This window comes from Volvox carteri (genome assembly GCF_000143455.1).
Source record: "Volvox carteri f. nagariensis unplaced genomic scaffold VOLCAscaffold_68, whole genome shotgun sequence".
Taxonomy (NCBI): domain Eukaryota; kingdom Viridiplantae; phylum Chlorophyta; class Chlorophyceae; order Chlamydomonadales; family Volvocaceae; genus Volvox; species Volvox carteri.
In genome coordinates, this window is record NW_003307611.1 from 117,322 (window position 1) to 135,933 (window position 18,612).

General features: G+C 55.3%; 2 protein-coding genes across 2 annotated transcripts in view; both read left to right on the forward strand.

The window, feature by feature from the left end:
• Window positions 1-4,692: 4,692 nt before the first annotated feature.
• On the forward strand, window positions 4,693-7,388 carry VOLCADRAFT_98096 (uncharacterized protein; the record flags this gene model as incomplete). Its single annotated transcript, XM_002956987.1, has 3 exons — window positions 4,693-4,726; window positions 4,961-5,596; window positions 7,339-7,388. 3 exons carry the CDS (start codon window positions 4,693-4,695, stop codon window positions 7,386-7,388), a joined length of 720 nt encoding a protein of 239 aa, XP_002957033.1.
• A 529-nt stretch (window positions 7,389-7,917) lies between these two features.
• VOLCADRAFT_98097 (uncharacterized protein) overlaps window positions 7,918-18,612 on the forward strand; it is a gene marked incomplete at both ends in the record, with an annotated part of 14,580 nt that continues 3,885 nt past the window's right edge. The window contains 3 exons of the mRNA XM_002956988.1: window positions 7,918-8,202; window positions 8,535-8,690; window positions 9,031-12,592. Of these exons, the coding sequence (XP_002957034.1) occupies window positions 7,918-8,202; window positions 8,535-8,690; window positions 9,031-12,592 (4,003 nt within the window). The remainder of the gene's footprint in view (window positions 8,203-8,534; window positions 8,691-9,030; window positions 12,593-18,612) is intronic.

An 18,612-nucleotide genomic window follows, 5' to 3' on the forward strand; every position in this document is an offset into this window, starting at 1 on the left:
GAGCAGGTCCGCTGGACCACACCGACTGCATTGCCAGCCGAGAGCGCCATACTACTATTAACTCCTCCACGCGAGATACAAGGAGGAAGATGATTAAATTCCGCAGCTCCCGCCTGGCCCACTATCCATTAACGGAGCGGGAAAGGCACGTTTTCTCGATCTATCACATGATCAACATGAGCAAAATAAACGAAGGTCCAAACCATTTTAAACAACTGCTTTAAGATACCCACTGCGGCAATCAGCTCTAACGTAATCGGTACGTAAAACACATTGATGGACATTACGTATGAGCTTTGAACAGTGTTTGAAGTGGAGATCTTGCTGTACCTTTTGGGGAGCAGAAGTTGGTAGATTCTAAAGACGAAGTACGTAAATCATCTTCGTAATCGTGCCAAGTCTTTCAAAATTTGATAGGGGCCAAAACTATATACAATGCATAAAAAGCTTTATATAAAGCTGGCGCGTCAATTGTCTCACAACGATGTCTGCCAAACATCATGTCATCGGCATTGCCACTTCAACCTGCGTAAAAATGCAGCAATGTTATAACGTACTTTACCGGTAGCATAGGCGCAAAGCCGCATTGGCTCCGCATGGAAGAATCTGTCCAGGCGAAAACGAGGCTTGACTATCGTACGCTACGCAGCTAGTACACCTGAGGAGCATGTAAATCTGATTGCTTCGCACACTCCAGTCGTCATAATTGCACAAAAAGCGTTTGCGCTGAAGTGACCTTAATCTGTCCATAATCGCATGTCGAGGTGAAACAGATTGGCGGCGTTGCGCACATAGCGTTGACTAGCGCAGAATAGTTTTTTTTAAGTTTTCCCGTTAGTTAGTACTCTTCCACGAGTAGACGCAGCTTAATAATCCGCTTTGAAAGTCCGGGGGGCGTCCGAAGTCGCATGCCGCATCGACACTCGTTCGGCTAAGGACTGCATCGGAAAATTTGTGTGTTACCCAAATTTGAACGTTACAAATATGGATGTTTAACCAAGTTTGAGAAGGTTACCCGAGTTTGAAGGTCACGAACGTCTCGTGTGCAACGCCTTAAAGGAAACACACAAGTTAGTTGTTAATCAGTAAGCATGCCACAATGAAACGTGCCACAATGAAGCGCGCCACGATGAAGCGCAGGTTGCAACCGTATTACTTTTGACCGTCCTGCGTAATACGACATCCCAAAACGTTTTACGCCGGCGAAAGGCGTATTGTACGATACCAACTTTTTACTCGGCGTATTGCAAAAGCTCCGGCGTATTTTCATTTACATTATTTCTAGCGAGAAACACATGCAAATAGCAGAAGTATCGGACAAGCTGGCTCAGTCGTCCAGAAGTCCTTTTCGATCACGCAAGGTATGATGACTACGTCTACAGCAACAATGACTCCACCATGTCACACCAACAAAGAGTCGCTATTGAAAATGCGCCCCTTACCCCAGAGGCCCCACTCCCCCACTTTGACTCCTGACAGGATCACGCGCTGAGCGCGTTACCACGGGCCCCGTACCCGGGATCGATGGATAGGGAGTCTCCAATGACCCTGACAGAGCTTTACGCCGTAGCAGTACGCCTCAGCACCAGCCATCCAAGCCCGCAACCACCAAACAAAAAATAACCCCTTCCCCCAATGCCTTCCGCAACACTAAAACCCGTTTCGTCTTTCCCCCGACCTTCTCCCACGCACCCCCTTAAAAGGGCAAGCGAGCACCCACGTGGCCCTTAGCTCCCCAATTCGAACGACGGGGCCTTTATACCCGTGTCCAGCTTAAACTCCAGTTTCTTGTCATGTGATAGCGACAGGCACTGCTTGGAGCGTCTGGCAGGGATTTCAGTGCCGCATGCCTTGAACTTCTTAGCATGACGGCGATTAGTAGTGCAATATGGCCCTATGTCATCGAAGTAATCGTTGGTAACACCTGGTGTAGGACCACGTTTGGTTTTCTTTGGTTCGGGCCCATCATCCATCGTGCCGCCTGACACGAAGACCAACTGTTTACCTGAGCCCGTCGATATCACTGCACTACTAAGGCGATTAATTAGAAACGGAGAGAGCAGTGCGCGCTGTTTGGGGTAAGAACAAGCGGTTTGGGGGCTGTATGACCACACACACAATATACGCCGACTTTACGCCATTAAGACGCCACGCGAAAAATCGGCCGCCTCGCCGGCGTATTTTGACGTATTAGGGCGTAATTGTGCTTGGCGTATTATTCTGTAATACGGTCTCAACCCCGATGAAGCGCGCCACGATGTACGGCGATTGAACGGCATTTCGGATCTGTATTGCTGTATAAGACGATATTGTTGTTTAGTTTGTTATGTCAACCTTATTGCGCATCTACGATTTGCTAGTCGGCTCTAGTCGCTCGACCAGAGTGTAACAAATGCCATTAGGATGCCCATTGGGCATCCTAATTTCGATCGGAGCGCATTCCCTTTCAGCTGGAATTCATTAGGGTTACTGCCCTCAAAAGAGCATATCCATGATCTGTTACAGGGCTTTCCTAACGCACGACTAGTAAAGCTTAGTATTCGAAGTCTTATGTCTTAATGCGACAGCGCAGAGTTCGTTTACCTATCCAGCCTCTGCTTTAAGGGCTGAAGCTGGTTAGGCGGTTACAGCGCACATACAACAGTTTGACTAATTGCTTCTAGCAGCATTTTGCCCCGGATTCGCCATCTCGGCCAAGGGCTTTGGAAACTTCACCAGGATGACTGTCCAGGATGTCCAGCAGCGATTAGGTAGACGCGAACATGACATCGTTTGACTATTTGGTTATACAAAGCTCATAGGATCGTACCGTGAAATGCCCGGGTTAAACCCTAGGACGGGGACCAAGCCGGTGCCCGCAGTATCTCACATTCATGCCTCAAGCGATGGCACTTGCAACCCTACACAGAACTTTGTCATACAAGAATTCAGCATCACCACTACATGCTTTGAGGTGCAGGGCATGTAGAAACCTGCACTGCCATCGTTGCCAGTGCAGGTCCGCGCTCATGGCGGGCAGCAGCAAGGGCTGTAAGATCGCTGACGTTCTCAGCCCCTCCAACAAAGCCGGTCCTTTGTCCTTTCTGGTTTCTTTCTCTCCCCTTTGCGTACCTACGCCGCAACGAGCGAATTGTGCTTCCTGACCTCTGCCAACCCCGGCACCCCACATTGCTCGTATCATCGTCATCGTCAAAGTCAATCTCGCACAATCACATGTAGTTGCCTCTTGCGCCTGTACAAGGTGAAGACACGTCAGGAAGGGCTCCGGCGAGGAGTCAAGCAAGGTGAACCCAGTGTCACGGCTTGGGCAGTCCCCCAATAACTAGGCAGCTAAGCAGCACCCGGCGGACCAGGGACAACCTTACAGGTAATCCCGCTTTGACACGCTCTGCGATTGGGGGCCCAGCAGCCTTTAGAATACACAAGGGGATTCGGGCAACTCTGTTTGGCACCTACCACCTATCCCCAAAGCCCCCCCCCCGCGTACGGCTCATGGTGTAGTACCATGAAGACCTGGCCAGGCACGAGGGCCTCAAGGACTTATTCTGAGCAGGCATTTGCCTGCTCATATTCCCACCGGCACCGAAACCAGTCTCAGGCAAGGAGACTGGCGAGGGGAAAGTAACTGGCTCTAAAGTTTCACACAGCTTGGATAGCCCCGCCGTACTGAGAGCTTGGATAGCTCCACCGTACTGAGAGCTTGGGGCTACCCAACGCCGTACTGAGAGCTTGGGTAGCCCCGCCGTACTGAGAGGGGACAGAACCTGGAAGGCGTCAATGGCTACAACCTAGTTAGGGAAACATTCAGACCGCCTGCCAATGCATTCCTGATAACCGGTACGTCAATCAGAAGTACGGATGGACGGCCACACATCCAATTTTCAAATGGATCCCTTCACACCATCATGATGCACCCGGCATGGAAAGGCACTGCAGTCGCTGTCAACTGCCAACTGTCAACTGTCGGTTTTTTACTGTCGCCAAACCTCCCAGGGCGCTTCCACTTGCGCCACACGATAACGGGCGGGGGGGCTGTTGGGAGGAGCTGCACACACCACACGGTGTGACCTTATGGCACTATCACGGAGAGCCGGCCGCATGGGTATTGTCAGGCTATGTGGCACAGCCGCCCTTGTGTACCTGCCTGCAGGGGGAAGGGCGATCCCGCGGTGCAGCCTAGCCACCTGCTTTGATTTCAATCCCGATGCGTCCATTTATCAACAATGTCGTCGGCCAGCCATCCGCTTTGCTGTCATGGTGTCCTTTATGGCTGCCGGTGTTTGCAAACCGTGGAACCTACCAGAAGCCGATGTGGAAAAATGGCGGTGTGCGAAGAGCAACGAGGGCGCTGGATGCGTCATCGGCCAACAGGGAGAGTTTTCAAATGATTGTTGTCGAGGAATCTTCCAGACGGCTGAGGGATTCTGAGCTCTCTTGAGTACCGTGTGGAGCGGTGGCGGGTTACCGAATGCGGCACAAAGTCGGGCATTCATCAAAATGAATGGAGGGAATGAGGGTGGCTGAGTGTCGCCCTTTTCCTGTTTCGATTTGAATGAGAGTCGCAACATCGATTCCTATCAGCCGCAACACAGGGCGGGTGTGCGCTGGACGGCAGGAAAGCCCGGATGTCTGTGAGCGGCTGGGGGCACGTCTGAATGTGGGAATCGACCTGACGAGCATAGAGTCGCACGCATGCGCACACGCAGCTTCGGGACCACATCACCAGGTCAGTGCCTGCGGGCTGGGCCTAGGTTTTGCCCTGCAGTGCAAGCTCTAGTGCTGAATGCGCGTGAGGGAGGCTGCCCTACTGAGCTGCCGGTGCTCCCTTCCTTTCTAGTCGGTCACGCGTCTAGCCTAATCCTGGCTGTTGTAATTTTGAAGAGGTTCCTGGAAGAGCTTCTTGAGCGTAGGGGTTCCGAGGAGAGCAGGATGTGTGCTGATTTGATACCTAAACTTGCAGCCGGAGCTGATATTAACCAGCGCCTTGGTGCACAGCCTGCCAAACTTGCACCTGAGGTTCAAGCTGTGCAGCATGCTCGTTTAGAGGCCATCAGGGCTAAACAGGAAGCTGTTGCTGAAGCCGAGGGCACTGAAGCTGTCGAGCGGCGCTTGGCGCCCAACGCGAGAACAGCTGGTCGCCCCCGCAAGCATGTCAAGGCAACCATTCCGGGCGCTTTGCTGAAGTACGTGCCCGCCAACTGCACGTCTGTGGCTCAGCCCTGTGATGTCGGGCTCAACAAGCCCTTTAAGGACGGTTGGGAGCGCTGCGGCTTGCTGGAGGCCTTTACTGCCGAGCGTCAGAAAAAGGCTTTGCGTCTCGAGCGTGCTGGAGAGCTTTTCCCTGAAGCCCATAGCAAGCGCCAGGCTGGCGCTGAGGCGACGGCGGCTGAGCTTATGCCTGGACTGGCAGGCGGTGAACCTGTGGCAACCCATGCTGTGGAGGCCGACCCCTCTGCATGGCCCTGCGACTCTGACGACACGGACGAGCAGCTGGAGGAGCTGTTCACCGCTATCACAGAGGAGCAGACACAGTTTGACGCGCTAACACCCGAGGAGGTCGAGAAGCTGCGGACTGGTGAGCCCGACGGTCTGGAGGGTGAGCAGGACTGCGATGCCCTTCTCGACAATGCCGCATCACCACCAGCGAAAAAACAGCGCACAGCCAAGGTCAAGAGTAGCCAAAAGACAGCAGCGCCTCGGTCGGGTGCAAGGGGATGCAAGGGCTGCTGCGGCTAAGCACAAGCCGGTCATGGCAAAGCTCTGCGACTCAGAGTCGGAGGCTGAGGGGAGCAGTGAGAGTGGGGCTTCGAGTGAGAGCGGATCTGACAGCGAGGGGTCCGATGATGGGGCGGGTGACGATGCTGAGTACGAGGAGCTGCGGCAAATGCGGTCCGTTGCACAGGGCAGGAGTCGCCGTGACTGCAGGCCACCCGCCCGCTACTTGCAGTAATCGGCAGGACATTACATGGCTTGGCATTGCAAGTTTTCATGTGCTTTCTGTACATAATCTGACAATCGGGTACATAGTTCTTGTGGCTGCATTTTTCATTTTTGCTTGAACATGGATTCGGCCCCCTGGCGGTTGCGACCCACTTAGGGAGGTGGTTGGGGTTTGTAGGGAGAGGTTGCCGGCGGTACCACGCGTTAGGAGTGCGACTGAACGACTAATCATCCAAGGCAATAGATGATCGTTTCGCTGCGTTATTGAAAGGGTTTGAGACTCAACGGCGCGGTTGTGCGCGTGCGCGGTGGGCCTTTTGGCCGTCACCAGTTTTCAGAACACGTGAAAATCCAGACCTATTTCCCGCGTGAGCTGTCACCAACTGGCATGTGCGAAGGCAATTTTCGAAGGCATTTTTTGGCTCTCGCCAAATGGAAATCACCAAATCACCTTGGCAATACGGTATGGCACCGCCAATTGAACCCGACCGCGGAGTATCCACGCAGCTACCTAATTTAACAAAGCATTAGTATGATGTATGACTTAAGTCATATTCCAGGTATCAACGGTTAAATGGTTGAGTTGCAATCCAAATACTCGGTCTTCCATCGTACAATAGACCATCCGGCAACAAGGTTACCGCTTACATACCGAGTAGGCAAAAAGAGTATAGATTGTTTAAACATTATGACCTTGCATTTCTTGGCTCGACCATATTTATGCTTCCTGCTGGGTTGGGGTGTGCTTGTCGCATCCTAATCTGGCAAAGCTCCATTCAACACTGCTATCATGGGCAGAGTAATACATAATCCTAATAGTGTTGATACCGGGAACTTCAGCCGCTCGGATGCCTCCTTTGACAGCTTTACGGTGAGTGCAACTAGGTTCGCGCTCTAATAACATACATGTTAGAGGTGAGCTATCGTGTTTTTGGAATGATATTTGCATCCCCATAACGCTTCTTAATTTTCTAAAACGTGAGCGCGCAACCTCCACCCTACCAGTCTCGCTTACTCTGCGTCGCAAGGGCCATGCCCCGTCATTGAACTATTGTGATTTCTTTTATAATCCTCTGAACCATTAGTTAAAATAACTCACAAAAACGTCAAGATTTGCAGGGTGGTGTTGGTCGGCTCCGGGCTGACAGCGTTTTGCTAGGGCATCAGCGGCTCAGGAGAAGCGTCGGACCCACGCAAGGACATCCAGGTGGAGCTGCGGCCTTTAAAGTCCAGGCGGCTTCTGTCGCGCTGCAGGTATTTTGTACTGGATTCTTAACGGTGGCAAAGACTGCTAAGCTCGTTTCCTGTTACATGAGCGAGCGCCAACATCATTTTATGACGAGCACTAAATGGCATCATTGTGACTGTTAGACATGATCTGCCGCCTTACTTACTCAGGGCGCTTCAGGCGCCGGGGCAAGTGCCGCGCGCTGATTACTTTGCTGTAACCAAACTATGAAGCGTTGGCTTTCTGGGTGTAAGCATGCAAATGGTTTTTGCGATGAATACTCACACGGCACTGTGATGACTGGTTTTTCGTAGCACCTTTTCGCAAAAAAAAGCTCTGAAGAATGTCTAGGGCATAAAAATGCTAAACTTCCTGCCTCATCCACTGCCCGAGGTTGTGCATGCCATCATGGTGCCGTGTCACGACTCTGGACGTGGGTTGTACCGGTCTGTTCGTTGCACCTGCCGTGAAGGAAGAGGACCTCCGTTGTCTGCCGGTCGGATCAGGCGGGGAGGGGCTGAGGGGATGCCAGGGGGTTCCCTGTCCAAAATTGTTTGACTGCACACACAGACAACAAGCTTGCGGTTTTAGGTTTGCCGCCCCGCCGCGCTGAAACCCTCGATAGAGGGGAAACCCTTTCTACTCCGGTTTCGCAATGGGCCGGCAAGAGTGGCAGTGCGGCCGCATTCAGCGCCGGGTTGCGTGTTGCGGCACTAGCATGGCCGTACAACTATGTCGGCCGTACAACTATGTCTGCCGTACCAGCCCTCATGTCTCCTGACCCTTTGAACTTCCCACTGACGCCATCTCAGGGCGACGGCGGCGGCGGCGTCTCTGTGGGCTGTTGGAGTCGTTTCTGGAATGGTGCCGATGGTGACGCCGCCGATGACGGCAGCAACAGCTTTCGATGGCCAGCGTCAACGGTATCATCCTTCGCCTCCAAAGGAGTGCGGCGTACGGCAGGTTTGGCTGACACCTTTCCAGGTCAACATCCGGAAGACACGGAATCGGATTCCGACGACGATGAACGACCGGTACGTCGGTATGACAGTATGGGGCGCAGTACGAAACCGGTTTGCAGGCCTTTAGGGAGCACATGCACAAACAGGCTCGCATCATGTGCCTTGCCTTGTATGCACGCGGCTGCATGGTACACATGGGGCTATTCGTGTGGCAAATCTCTGGCGCCTTCTTCCAGAGGGTATTCTCTCCTTTAATTTCCCGTCGCTCCGCATCCCTGGTTGCATCCAAGGGCTCTGAGCACTTGCGTTGGGGTTCCGGAGGATTTATGCCCACCATGTCCATCATATCCATCATATCCATCATATCCATCATATCCATCATGCCCGACATGGCCGACGTGCAGGCGCTGGTGGCGGCTTTCCGTTGGCTGCACTCGATCCTCGAAGTTTGGCGCTCCCGTATGCGGGTACGGCTCATGCCGGATGGGAGCTCTCCGACAATTATGGTGGAAGGTCAAGCCTACTCGCTGAGGACCCACCTCAGGACATACAAACCCAGGGTGCGGTTTCTGGCAGCGGGCGGGGCGGCGAAGTGATCTCGATATGGCTGACTGGTGTGCATAGGGCCGCAGACGGCAGCTGGTTTGGCCAGTACAAATCTGCACCACAACTGTGTGACATATATACATACACTCATGCTGATTGCCATCCATATGGCACGGATTCTGTATTGCATTGCGGCCGTACCGATCGAAACCTCCTCGAGCGGCTTTATTGCGGCCCACGGGCCATGTCACAGCAAGTCAGTCTCGCAAAAAACGCGAGGCATCTTAACGTGCCCCCAAATGGCCCCAACACATACATACATACATACGTACCCACTCTGGTTGTTGTCCGCAGCGCTCAGCCCTACGGACGTCCGGCGTACCCCACTCGATGTCCAGCCCGGGGTGCCTAGAGTACGACACCTCGACGTACTTGCCCGCCAGCCCCCACTCCTTGAAGACACTTGCCGCGCCACCCCGCCCCGTGGGGACGTCAAAGAAGAAACTACGATTTGCGATTGGCGTACAGGAATCGGGAGGCGATGGTGACGGCAGCGGCGGATGCAGCGCAGGCGGAGGCAACCTCGAAAGAGATGCCGGCGCCGTCGGCTCGATTCCGGACGACGGTGTTTCGGAGCGGCAGACGGAAATAGATGATGGTGGTGACGGCAGCTGCGCTGGGGCCGGCAGAGGCCGGAGAGAAGTCAATCAGGTGCCGTACAGTGACGGCCGTACAGGTGATCTGAACGGACGGGCCGCCCTGGCCGACGCCGTAGCCGACGGCCGTGCAGCCACCGAAGGGGAAGAATCGTATCCACTAGAACTGCCGGTGCAGGCGTCGCCTCAGTCAGCTTGTCACCTCAACGCAGGCACGGTAGCGAGAACGACAACTTCAACAACAGCGGCGTCAGCATCGATGTCGGCAGAGAGGGCGTCCATGCTGGCATGCGCGTCCGATAAAATCCCGGCGATTGCAGCTGGCGGATCGGAGCTCTGCAGCAACGGCGTCAGCAGCGGCAGTGGCGACGGCGGCGTCGGATCCAGGATCCAGTCTGCAGGCGTCGTTACTGATGCTAACGCCGTCGTCAGCAGCGGTGTCAGCGTCAGCTACACTAAATCGCCGCCTACGTCACGACCTGGAAGCAGCGGCCAGAGCCCCGCTGGGTCACAGGGTTTACGGCAGGCGTCCAAAAAGCTGCTGTTACAGCTAGGGGTCCAGGGCACGATCCGGATCCATCCCGAAAGCGACACCCCAACATCCCTGCAGGCCAGCGCAGCCCTCGTGGCCTTTGCGGAACGACAAGTACAGGCACCGGATGCGGATGCAGTCGTGCCGTTGCTGCAGGCATCGGCGTGGTCGCCGCCACCTTCGCCGGCAAATGCACCAGAACAACCTCAGGTCAGCGCTGACGGTGGCAGCAGTTACACCGACGCTGCCACCGCAGCGGGTGTCGCTGTGCGACCGCCAAATCTGCTGGCGCGGCTGCTGATGGGAACCCGTGACCCGGGGGTCTCAACTTCCTCTACCTCGGCAACGGCAGCGGCAACAGCGGCGGCGGCAGGCTTTCATGTGAACTCGCGATCTTGTACTACATCCGGCACCGCCTCCGTCGCTAGCGGCTCGAGTGCCTTCACGGTAAGGTGTGGGGTCCCCGTTGCCGTCACAGGTACTACTGCCACCCCGTGCCCGCCGCCAGCTGCAGCGGCGCCGTCGCTGCCACCAGGTCGGTACCCATCGGCTCAAGTGTTACGGAACACCGCATTCGAGCCCGGTCGGCCACTGGGCATCTCAGGCCCACTTGCGGCCACCAAAGGCAGCGGGGGTGGTGGCGGCTGCGACGGCGGCGATGACGGCTTTGCCCAGCGAGTATCGCGGTCAATGTCGTACACGTCGCCTGGCATGGCTACGGGCAGCAAGTCATACAATCAGCCACAACGTGCAACTCGCCATGGTGACGGCGGTGGCGGCGGCGGTGGCGGTGGCCGACTTGGGGTTGCCGCCGCTGACGCTGTTGAGCTGTTGGCGGCCTTTGTGCCGTTAGGACAGCCACGTCGGCAGTTCCTGGAGGCTCAGAGGCCGCCCTCTGACGGACATCGGGGGCGTCAGACGCCCCCGCCGCCGCCACCGATGACGACGACGATGATGACGACACAGCAGCAGAAGCAGAAGCAATGGCGGAGGAAGCTGCGGCTGAAACTACAGCCAGGGGATGATGATCAGTTGGCGGCGGTATCCTCGGCGACGGCTGCCGAGGATGATAATGATAATGATCATGATGAGGAGGAGGAGAAAGAGGAAGAGGAGGTCAAACCGGAATGGCGGAATGAGCGAGACGAGAAGCGCCAGGCGCAGGATCAGCTGGGCCATGCGCACGGGGACGCGGACGGGGAAAGGGAAGGGAAATCGCTGGTGGTTGACTCAGAGCCCCAATGGTGGATCACTTCGGTTCGCCCTGTCGGCGACGACGTCGGAGATGACGTAAGCGACGACGACGCCGAGGCGGCCGCAGCTGCCGGGGTTTCGTTCAACTGGCTAGAGGCCCTACGCAAATCGCGGAACGTGACAGATCGCTGTACGAAAATGGCGGGACGGAATGGCCGCCAGCCTGGCGGCGGCAATGACGTCGACGGCGCCGGTGAGCTGCTGTGGCGACTTGGCCGCGGCAACAATCCAACAGTCCAACAGAGCGTTCCTGCACCGCCGCGCCTCCCGCTGGCGCCCGCGCAGCGGACACGCGGCGGCGTGCGGCGCGGGAACTCGCACTGCGCAGTTGAGATGTCGTTGGCCGTACAGAGAGCCGTACAGGCTGCGCAAGACAGCACGGCTACCACAAACCGGCAGCAACAGCTGCTGAAGCTTGCGTCGGATCGTAGCGATGAAATGGCCAGAGCGGCGGAGCGATCTCGACTGATTCGGGCTGCGCCGTTCACCGCTGCAATGAATTTGCTGAACAGAGCCGCATTCGCACCTGAGCCCGCAATGACGACAGCGGCGCCGCCGGCGGCAGCGGCGGTCACTCGCGTCAGTCCATCAGCCAACAGCCACATCGCACCGAACTACTGGCGACCGCAGCAGCATAAGCAGCAGCAGCAGCCCTCTACTGAATCCTGTGAAACGGGAGGCCCTCTTCAAGGCAGCCTTGCCAGCGCCACCGTCACCTCCGCCTCCGTCACGGCTGCCACCGCCTCCGCCAGCAGCCCCAATGCAGCGGAAAGAACGCCATTCCCCAGCGGCAGCGGCAGCGGCAGTAGCAGCGCTCTGCCGCGGAGCCCCGCGCGGAGCCCTCCTCTCTGGGAATCTGTTTACGGGCTCTCGTCCTCCGCTGACCTGGCTGTAGCAGCTGCGGGCGCCGCTGACAGGGCCGCTACTGCCGCACAAACTGCCAGTGCCGCTGCCCCGGCGGCTGCGGCGGCTGCGGTTGCATTTCCTGTCCAGTCGAAGCGGTCGACAGGAGGCGACGGTGCCGCTTTCGGTGGTGGTGGCTTAACCGCCAGCTCGGGGTTGCCGCCAACCAGTGCCGCCCTCCTTGCAGAATGGGAAGAATCGGAAGGGGCCCCATTCGGCGTGACAGCCAGCGGCGGCGGAGCCGCCACCGCTGTACGGCCCACTGACCTATTGCCGTCGCCGTCACTCTCCCGGAGTACGCTTTCCGGCAGCAACAGTGACCTTCACGTGCGAAGCCGCAGTCAGATCCGCAGCGGCGTGGCATCTTGGGGCCCCGCACAGCGGACGCCTGGGCCGGAGCTCCTTGCACTGTCGCCGCTCAACACGCCATCCGCTAACGGCCCGTGGGTCGAAGAGCGCTGCGCGCTTGCTAGCAGTGGCATACCCTTTGCCGACATGACCGCCAACCTGGCTCAGACCCTCGCGGCGCGGCTAAACATGACCAGCAGTGGCGTGACATCTGGCCCATCTGGTGCCGCCGCCTTCAGAGGGCGTCTCCGGGCCAGTAAGGGCAGTAGCAGTATCGGCAGCAGTAGCCAGATTCGATCTGCGCCATTCAGCGCGGCGATTGGGTTGTTGCAGCAACAGCAACAGCACGAGCAGCAGCAACAACGGTACCGGCAGCAGCAGCAACAGCTACATCTGAGGACTGCCGTCGGAGGTCAGGATGACAAGAGCTACGTTGTCCTCTCTCCAGAAGGCTCTGTTGAGCTAATGGGACGGTCTCCGATGGGGGAGGCAACAGCAATACAGGCTGTTGCTACGGACGACGAAAAAGGAGGCGGCGGCAGGGAAATGCGCGCAGCCGTGCAGCGAGAGGCGGGTTGGAAGGCGTCGTCGCCTGGAACGACGAGTATTAAACCGTCCAGCGGCAGCGGCGGTGGTGACGTCGGCGGTGGCGGCGGCGGTGGCGACCGCAGTACTGTTAGTGTGTCAACCGTCGGCGGCGACGGCGGCATTAGCAGCAATAGTCGCTGCGGCGGCGGGGATACAGGACAGGGGTTTCAGCTACCCGGGGGGTTGGAACCCGCGGAAGGAGGTCGTCGTGGCGGCAGCCACTGTAGCAGTTGTGATGGCGGCAGCAGCTGTAGTGCCGGTGGCGGCGGCGGGCCGGGCTGTGTCGCGGCGAACGAGATTACGTCTGGCAGCGCCCTTCTGTCCCACAAGAACTCTATTGCCTCGTCTATGAGTGCTGACGGCTAAGAGCGAGATGGTTACAGACATTACATATCGAGAGCCTCGAAATTTAAAAAAAAACTGCATTTTTGGGATGGACATCAACTCCCATTGATAACAATAGCCATGCCCACAGCGGGCCGGCACCGCCTTTTATGATCGGCGCGCGTGTGCCACTGCATGCGTTCGATTCGGCTCGGGACCAACTCAACCTAAAGGAGCGGAGAGTAGCAATTTAGTACTCTTTACATGAGGTCGAATTTAGCTGTAGAAGGTACACTCGGTTTGCTCGCTCGATCGTCCCGCCAGCGCAGGACCCTAATCTGTGACTCTATTATTACTTGCATTAATATTGCGGTATGTGTGGTAAAACTGAATCTAAACCAGCCGACAACAGCAAACTCGTAAGAGCCCCTGGGGGCCTTGCGCTTTATTTTTAACTGGGATGGAGGACGTGAACGTGGAATTGCACAAGTGGGACTTCCAGTGGTGTGGTCCACGGGTCGGGCCTGGAGGGGATCCATTGTACGGTAGACTTGCAGGAGGGCCGAAGAGTCCTGTGACCTCGGGGAGGTGTCGTCGTCGGGGGGGGGGGCCAATGCAATGGCGTGGCGTGGCGCGGCGTGGCGTGGCGTGGCGTGGCGTGGCGTGGCGCGGCGTGGCGCGGCGTGGCGCGGCGTGGCTTAAATGGCATTCTGGCCTATAGATCCATGTCTTGAGGTATGATCTTCACTTCATGGATAACCTTGGGCATGTGAGTTTTGGGAAAGGCAAGGTTTTCGGAAGCTGCAATTCGAGGAGGATTTTTACCTTCCTGATGCTCTTCTCCTGATTCTCAAGGAAAGGTACACATCTTCATTTAAGGAAACAAGGTGCTCTACGAACTGCAGTGTGTGATCGGTTTTCAATACCATTGTGTGCCAGAGTAGGATGGTATAGACCCCTCCCAGATTTGTACTGAGCAGCACTGCAGTTGTGACTGTTTCTGTCGACCGGAACTGTCTGGGGATTGCTGGGGATACGTTTGGGCCTGCTAGGCACGTCAGAGCATGCTGCTGCAGGCAGGGCGCAGTCTAGCCAATCGACTGAGATTCCGTGCCGTACATTCTGCGATTTTACATGTCGTACAGCGTCGTGTCGTAGGATGCCTCGAAGCCGCGCATTCCTGTATATGCATAGCAAGGGCCGTATTCTTGCGTGTGTATCTCTATCTTACTGCCTGTGTATCTGTCTACTTGTCGCCTTCGTTTGTTTGCATGTGATAGTGGCTAGTAGTGGGCTCCGCATGCGCTATTCTTTGTTTTCGTTTGAGTTATGTCCTGGGGCACAAAGACACACACACATATACACACACATATGCACACACACACGCACACACACACATACACAGAGGACTGTGGAGCTCGCTTCGTGTAATACCATTCGGCATTTCCCTCATCGCGGCTCAGATCGTTAACACACAGGATTTCCGAGCTTCCTCTGTCTTGGTGGACCCTCACCTCACCCCAAGAGCCGGATCAGGCCGGGGATGGAGAGGAGTCTTGCTGCGTGTTTCAAGCTCCGTGTGCAAACTCGCATGACGGAGCTTTGAATCCAGTGTAATTTTAGTAAACTAAAATTACATCGTGCGCGCGTGCGGCGCCTCCCACCCCCGTGGGAGGAGAGCGGAACTAGCGGACCTACGGCTCTCGGCTGCTAAGGAGGGGCCAAAGGGCCAAAGGGGCCAAAGGGCCTTTGGCAAAGGCCCCTCACGCCCCTCCCCCGTCCGCGGGAAATAGCTTAGGCAGTCTTTCCGTTGAGGCTGGGGAGCAGCCCCTGGCCAGTGTTATCAAGGCCGGTCAGATAGATGTTTGTGTCGTTCACAGATCATGGAGGTTACTTGGCATCTGAGCTGGTGTATGTAGCTGGCTAGAAGATCTAACAGGTGACGGCGCCTTGCGTTGATAAAGGAGAACGGTTAGGACTCTGACCGATATAACGCCCCATGCCCCCAGGGGGCAGCGGTTTTGCCACTGTTGTGGTACTAATAGCCGAATCGAGGATGAAAAACACGTGTTATTGGAATGCCCAGCCTATAATAATATTCGTGCTGAAGAGGGATTCGATCATCAATAGAGCATGTTGGGGGCCATGAAATGGGAACCAGCACGCCTGGCGAGGATGTTGGAACGTATGTGGGCTCACCGAAAATAAAATCAATTACCCCCTTTGGACGCTAGTCTGGGCTGATGTGCGGTGTTTTCCTTTCCTCCGTGGCTTTTGGGCGTTGTAGTATTGCCCTTGGGCCTTCGGCTCGTATGGGTAGTCTTACAGGTATGGGGTCACGCACCCCCAACCATGTAACACACACACACACACACATAACGCCCCTCCAATGACGGAGTGCTCGTTCCCGTTGGGGTACGATTAGGTGCTCCTGGCCAGCGTCAGGCCCGGATCGATATGTAACAGATACACACACATATATACATACACACATACATACACACACGCGCGTGCGCGCGAACACGCACACACCGAGTCGGTGTCACCGACTGACTAGTCGGTGTCACCGACTGACTGACTGACTGACTGACTGACTAACTGACTGACTGACAAAACGGAACGATAACCTCTATGTAATACCCGCACTTCACTGGGTTCTTCAGGCGTTAACCGTTTTAACGTATCTCCTGGTTCTGTTAGTTGTTGATGTTGTTACAGGGTGGTTAAGCTTCACCAGTGGCCTCCTTCCCGAGGCAATTCCCTGCTCTCCCCTGCTAGAGGGGCACCCTAAGCCATTCACCCCATCCGACTTCAGAGTGTACTCTTTGAGTTTGGCAACTCACCACCAGCATCCAACCAAATCTAGCGGATCAACGGCGCGTCAACTTAGTTCCTGGTCAGCTCGCGAGTTGTTTGCGTTGACATGGCCCGGTGGGGTTTAAGCTGGCTTTGATGGTTGCTGCTAATTCGGTGCACATGGTGACGCGCGGTGTCGCTCTGCTATAACGTATGCGGCGCCTGGGTCGATTTCGTTGGCCTGCAGTCAGCTGCGAAACGCACGTAGGGAGCAGTAAATCCATGATTTCTCGGTTTCCCGGGTCGCAAGAGTTTGTCGATCGGTCGTCATGTCCGTACACCACACCACCGTACGTTCACCGCACACCGGGAGTTTATGTATGTATGTATGTATGTATGTATGTATGTATGTATGTATGTATGTATGTATGTATGTATGTATGTATGTATGTATGTATGTATGTATGTATGTTGTTACAGGGTGGTATAGCTTCACCAGCGGCCCCCTTTCCCAAGGCAGTTCCCTGCTCTCCCCTGCGAGAGGGGCACCCGAATCCGTCACCCCATCCGACTTCAGAATGTATTCGTTGGGTTCAGCAACTCACCACCAGCATCCAACCAAATCTAGCGGATCAACGGCGCCTCAACTTAGTTCCTAGTCAGTATGTATTTATCTATCTATCTATCTGTATATATGTATCTATCTATCGATCTATCTATCGATCTGCCTATCTACTATCTATCTATCTAATTGGAGGCTTTATTTCGCCGGGGTCCGCGATTAAGTTGGTGTTGTGATTTTGGTTCGTCCTTACAGAGATAGTTGTCGTTAGCTTTATATCACCGCATTGGCCATTTGGAATAGCTGACAATGCAATGACAGGAGTGCGTGCATATCGTGCACAATTTGCGTCGACTGTCGACACGTGTTTTTCATCCTCGATTCGGCTATTAGTACCACAACAGTGGCAAAACCGCTGCCCCCTGGGGACATGGTACTTGCCCCTTCGTGCTCTGTTTGCCTCCAAAGCCCAGCAACATAAACGAAACTGCATTAGCTTACGATGTGCTAAACGAGGAATGAAAACCTTAGCATGTGTTGGCCACATAACGGCTGCGGCTCCCGAAAAGTTCAGCCCCATCCAGTGCTTATACTTCGCCATTTGCACTCCCGGTTGCTTCCCATCTTATGGGTACTCCTCTGGCAAGACAGTCAGACGCGTATGGTCCCAGCCGCTCATCAAACGCTCTCTTAGTGCCGTTATCATCGCTCCTTCGGGTAGAGGTCTACTCAACAACCAGTCAACACGCTCCTTTACCCCCACGACTTCTTGCGGTATTCTGCTCCAAATACTGCACTCCAAGAAGGAAAACAGTCGTAACATTGAGATTCCCCAACCCAGCTGGACTGCGCTATCCTTCAAACAGGCTTCAAACATGCCCTCCGCAAGGTTGGCTTTATCCCGCCGCCTTCCCACCCTGTCCACGACCTCTGCCAGCGCAAAAGGGCCCCACGCCTGGCAGCCATACAACAGAATTGCTCGGACTTGGGTTGCAAAACACCGCATTCGCACATCGGGGGCAAACAGCTTCATTTTGTCCGACTTTGCGCTTAAGGAAAACATAGCGGACCGCCCTGTATCACATAACTGCTGACGGCACGCACTAAAAGGCCGTTCTGGCCCATATACCAAGCCCAGATAGCGAGCTCTATCTTTGGCAGGTACTACCCGGCCTGACAGCCGTAACTGTTGACATCTCTCGCTAAGTTCCGATTGCTGGGTGCCATCACATGCAAAAACAAGCCTTTCACACTTTGAGACATTTGGTCGCATCCCAAAAGCTTCACAAAACAAGTCCACAAGATGTAGCAACTCAGACATTCGCTCTAGTGACGTCGCTAGCAGACTAACATCGTCTGCATACAACAGTATGGAGACGCGCTTGCTGTCCACAAGGGGTGCGTCATACTTACGTACTCCAGCTTCTACAAGGTCATGAGTATCAATCAGATCAGCTAGTGTCTCAATGAAGAGTCAAAACAACCCCGTAGATAAGGGACACCCTTGCTTCACGCCTTGCTTAGACTCAAACTCTCCCCCCACTTTCTCATTTACCTTCATCACCATGGACACCTCCTCGTACGCTTTTCTCAGAGCACCTAGCATGGGGCCGCTAATCCCCCTCTCCTGCAACCGAAGGCACATGTGCTCGCGAGGCACCCTATCAAAGGCCTTCTCAAAGTCATACTGTATTATTATCAATGGCGGTTGTCCCGCGATCCGATGCCGCCTGACCAGGTGTTGCTTGACAAAGAGGGGATGAGCAGTGCCAAAACCCCGCCTGAAACCCGCTTGGCATGGGTGCCGCAGGTCCAGTATTTCCCCAGCACATACCAGGCGGTTAAGGATCACTGACGCATAGCATTTCGCAAGTGCTTCTCCAACTGCAATGCCCCGATAATTTCCTGCCACCAACGGTCACCCTTCTTCAAAATTGGGGATACCACCGTTTTGTAAACTGCTGGATGATGTA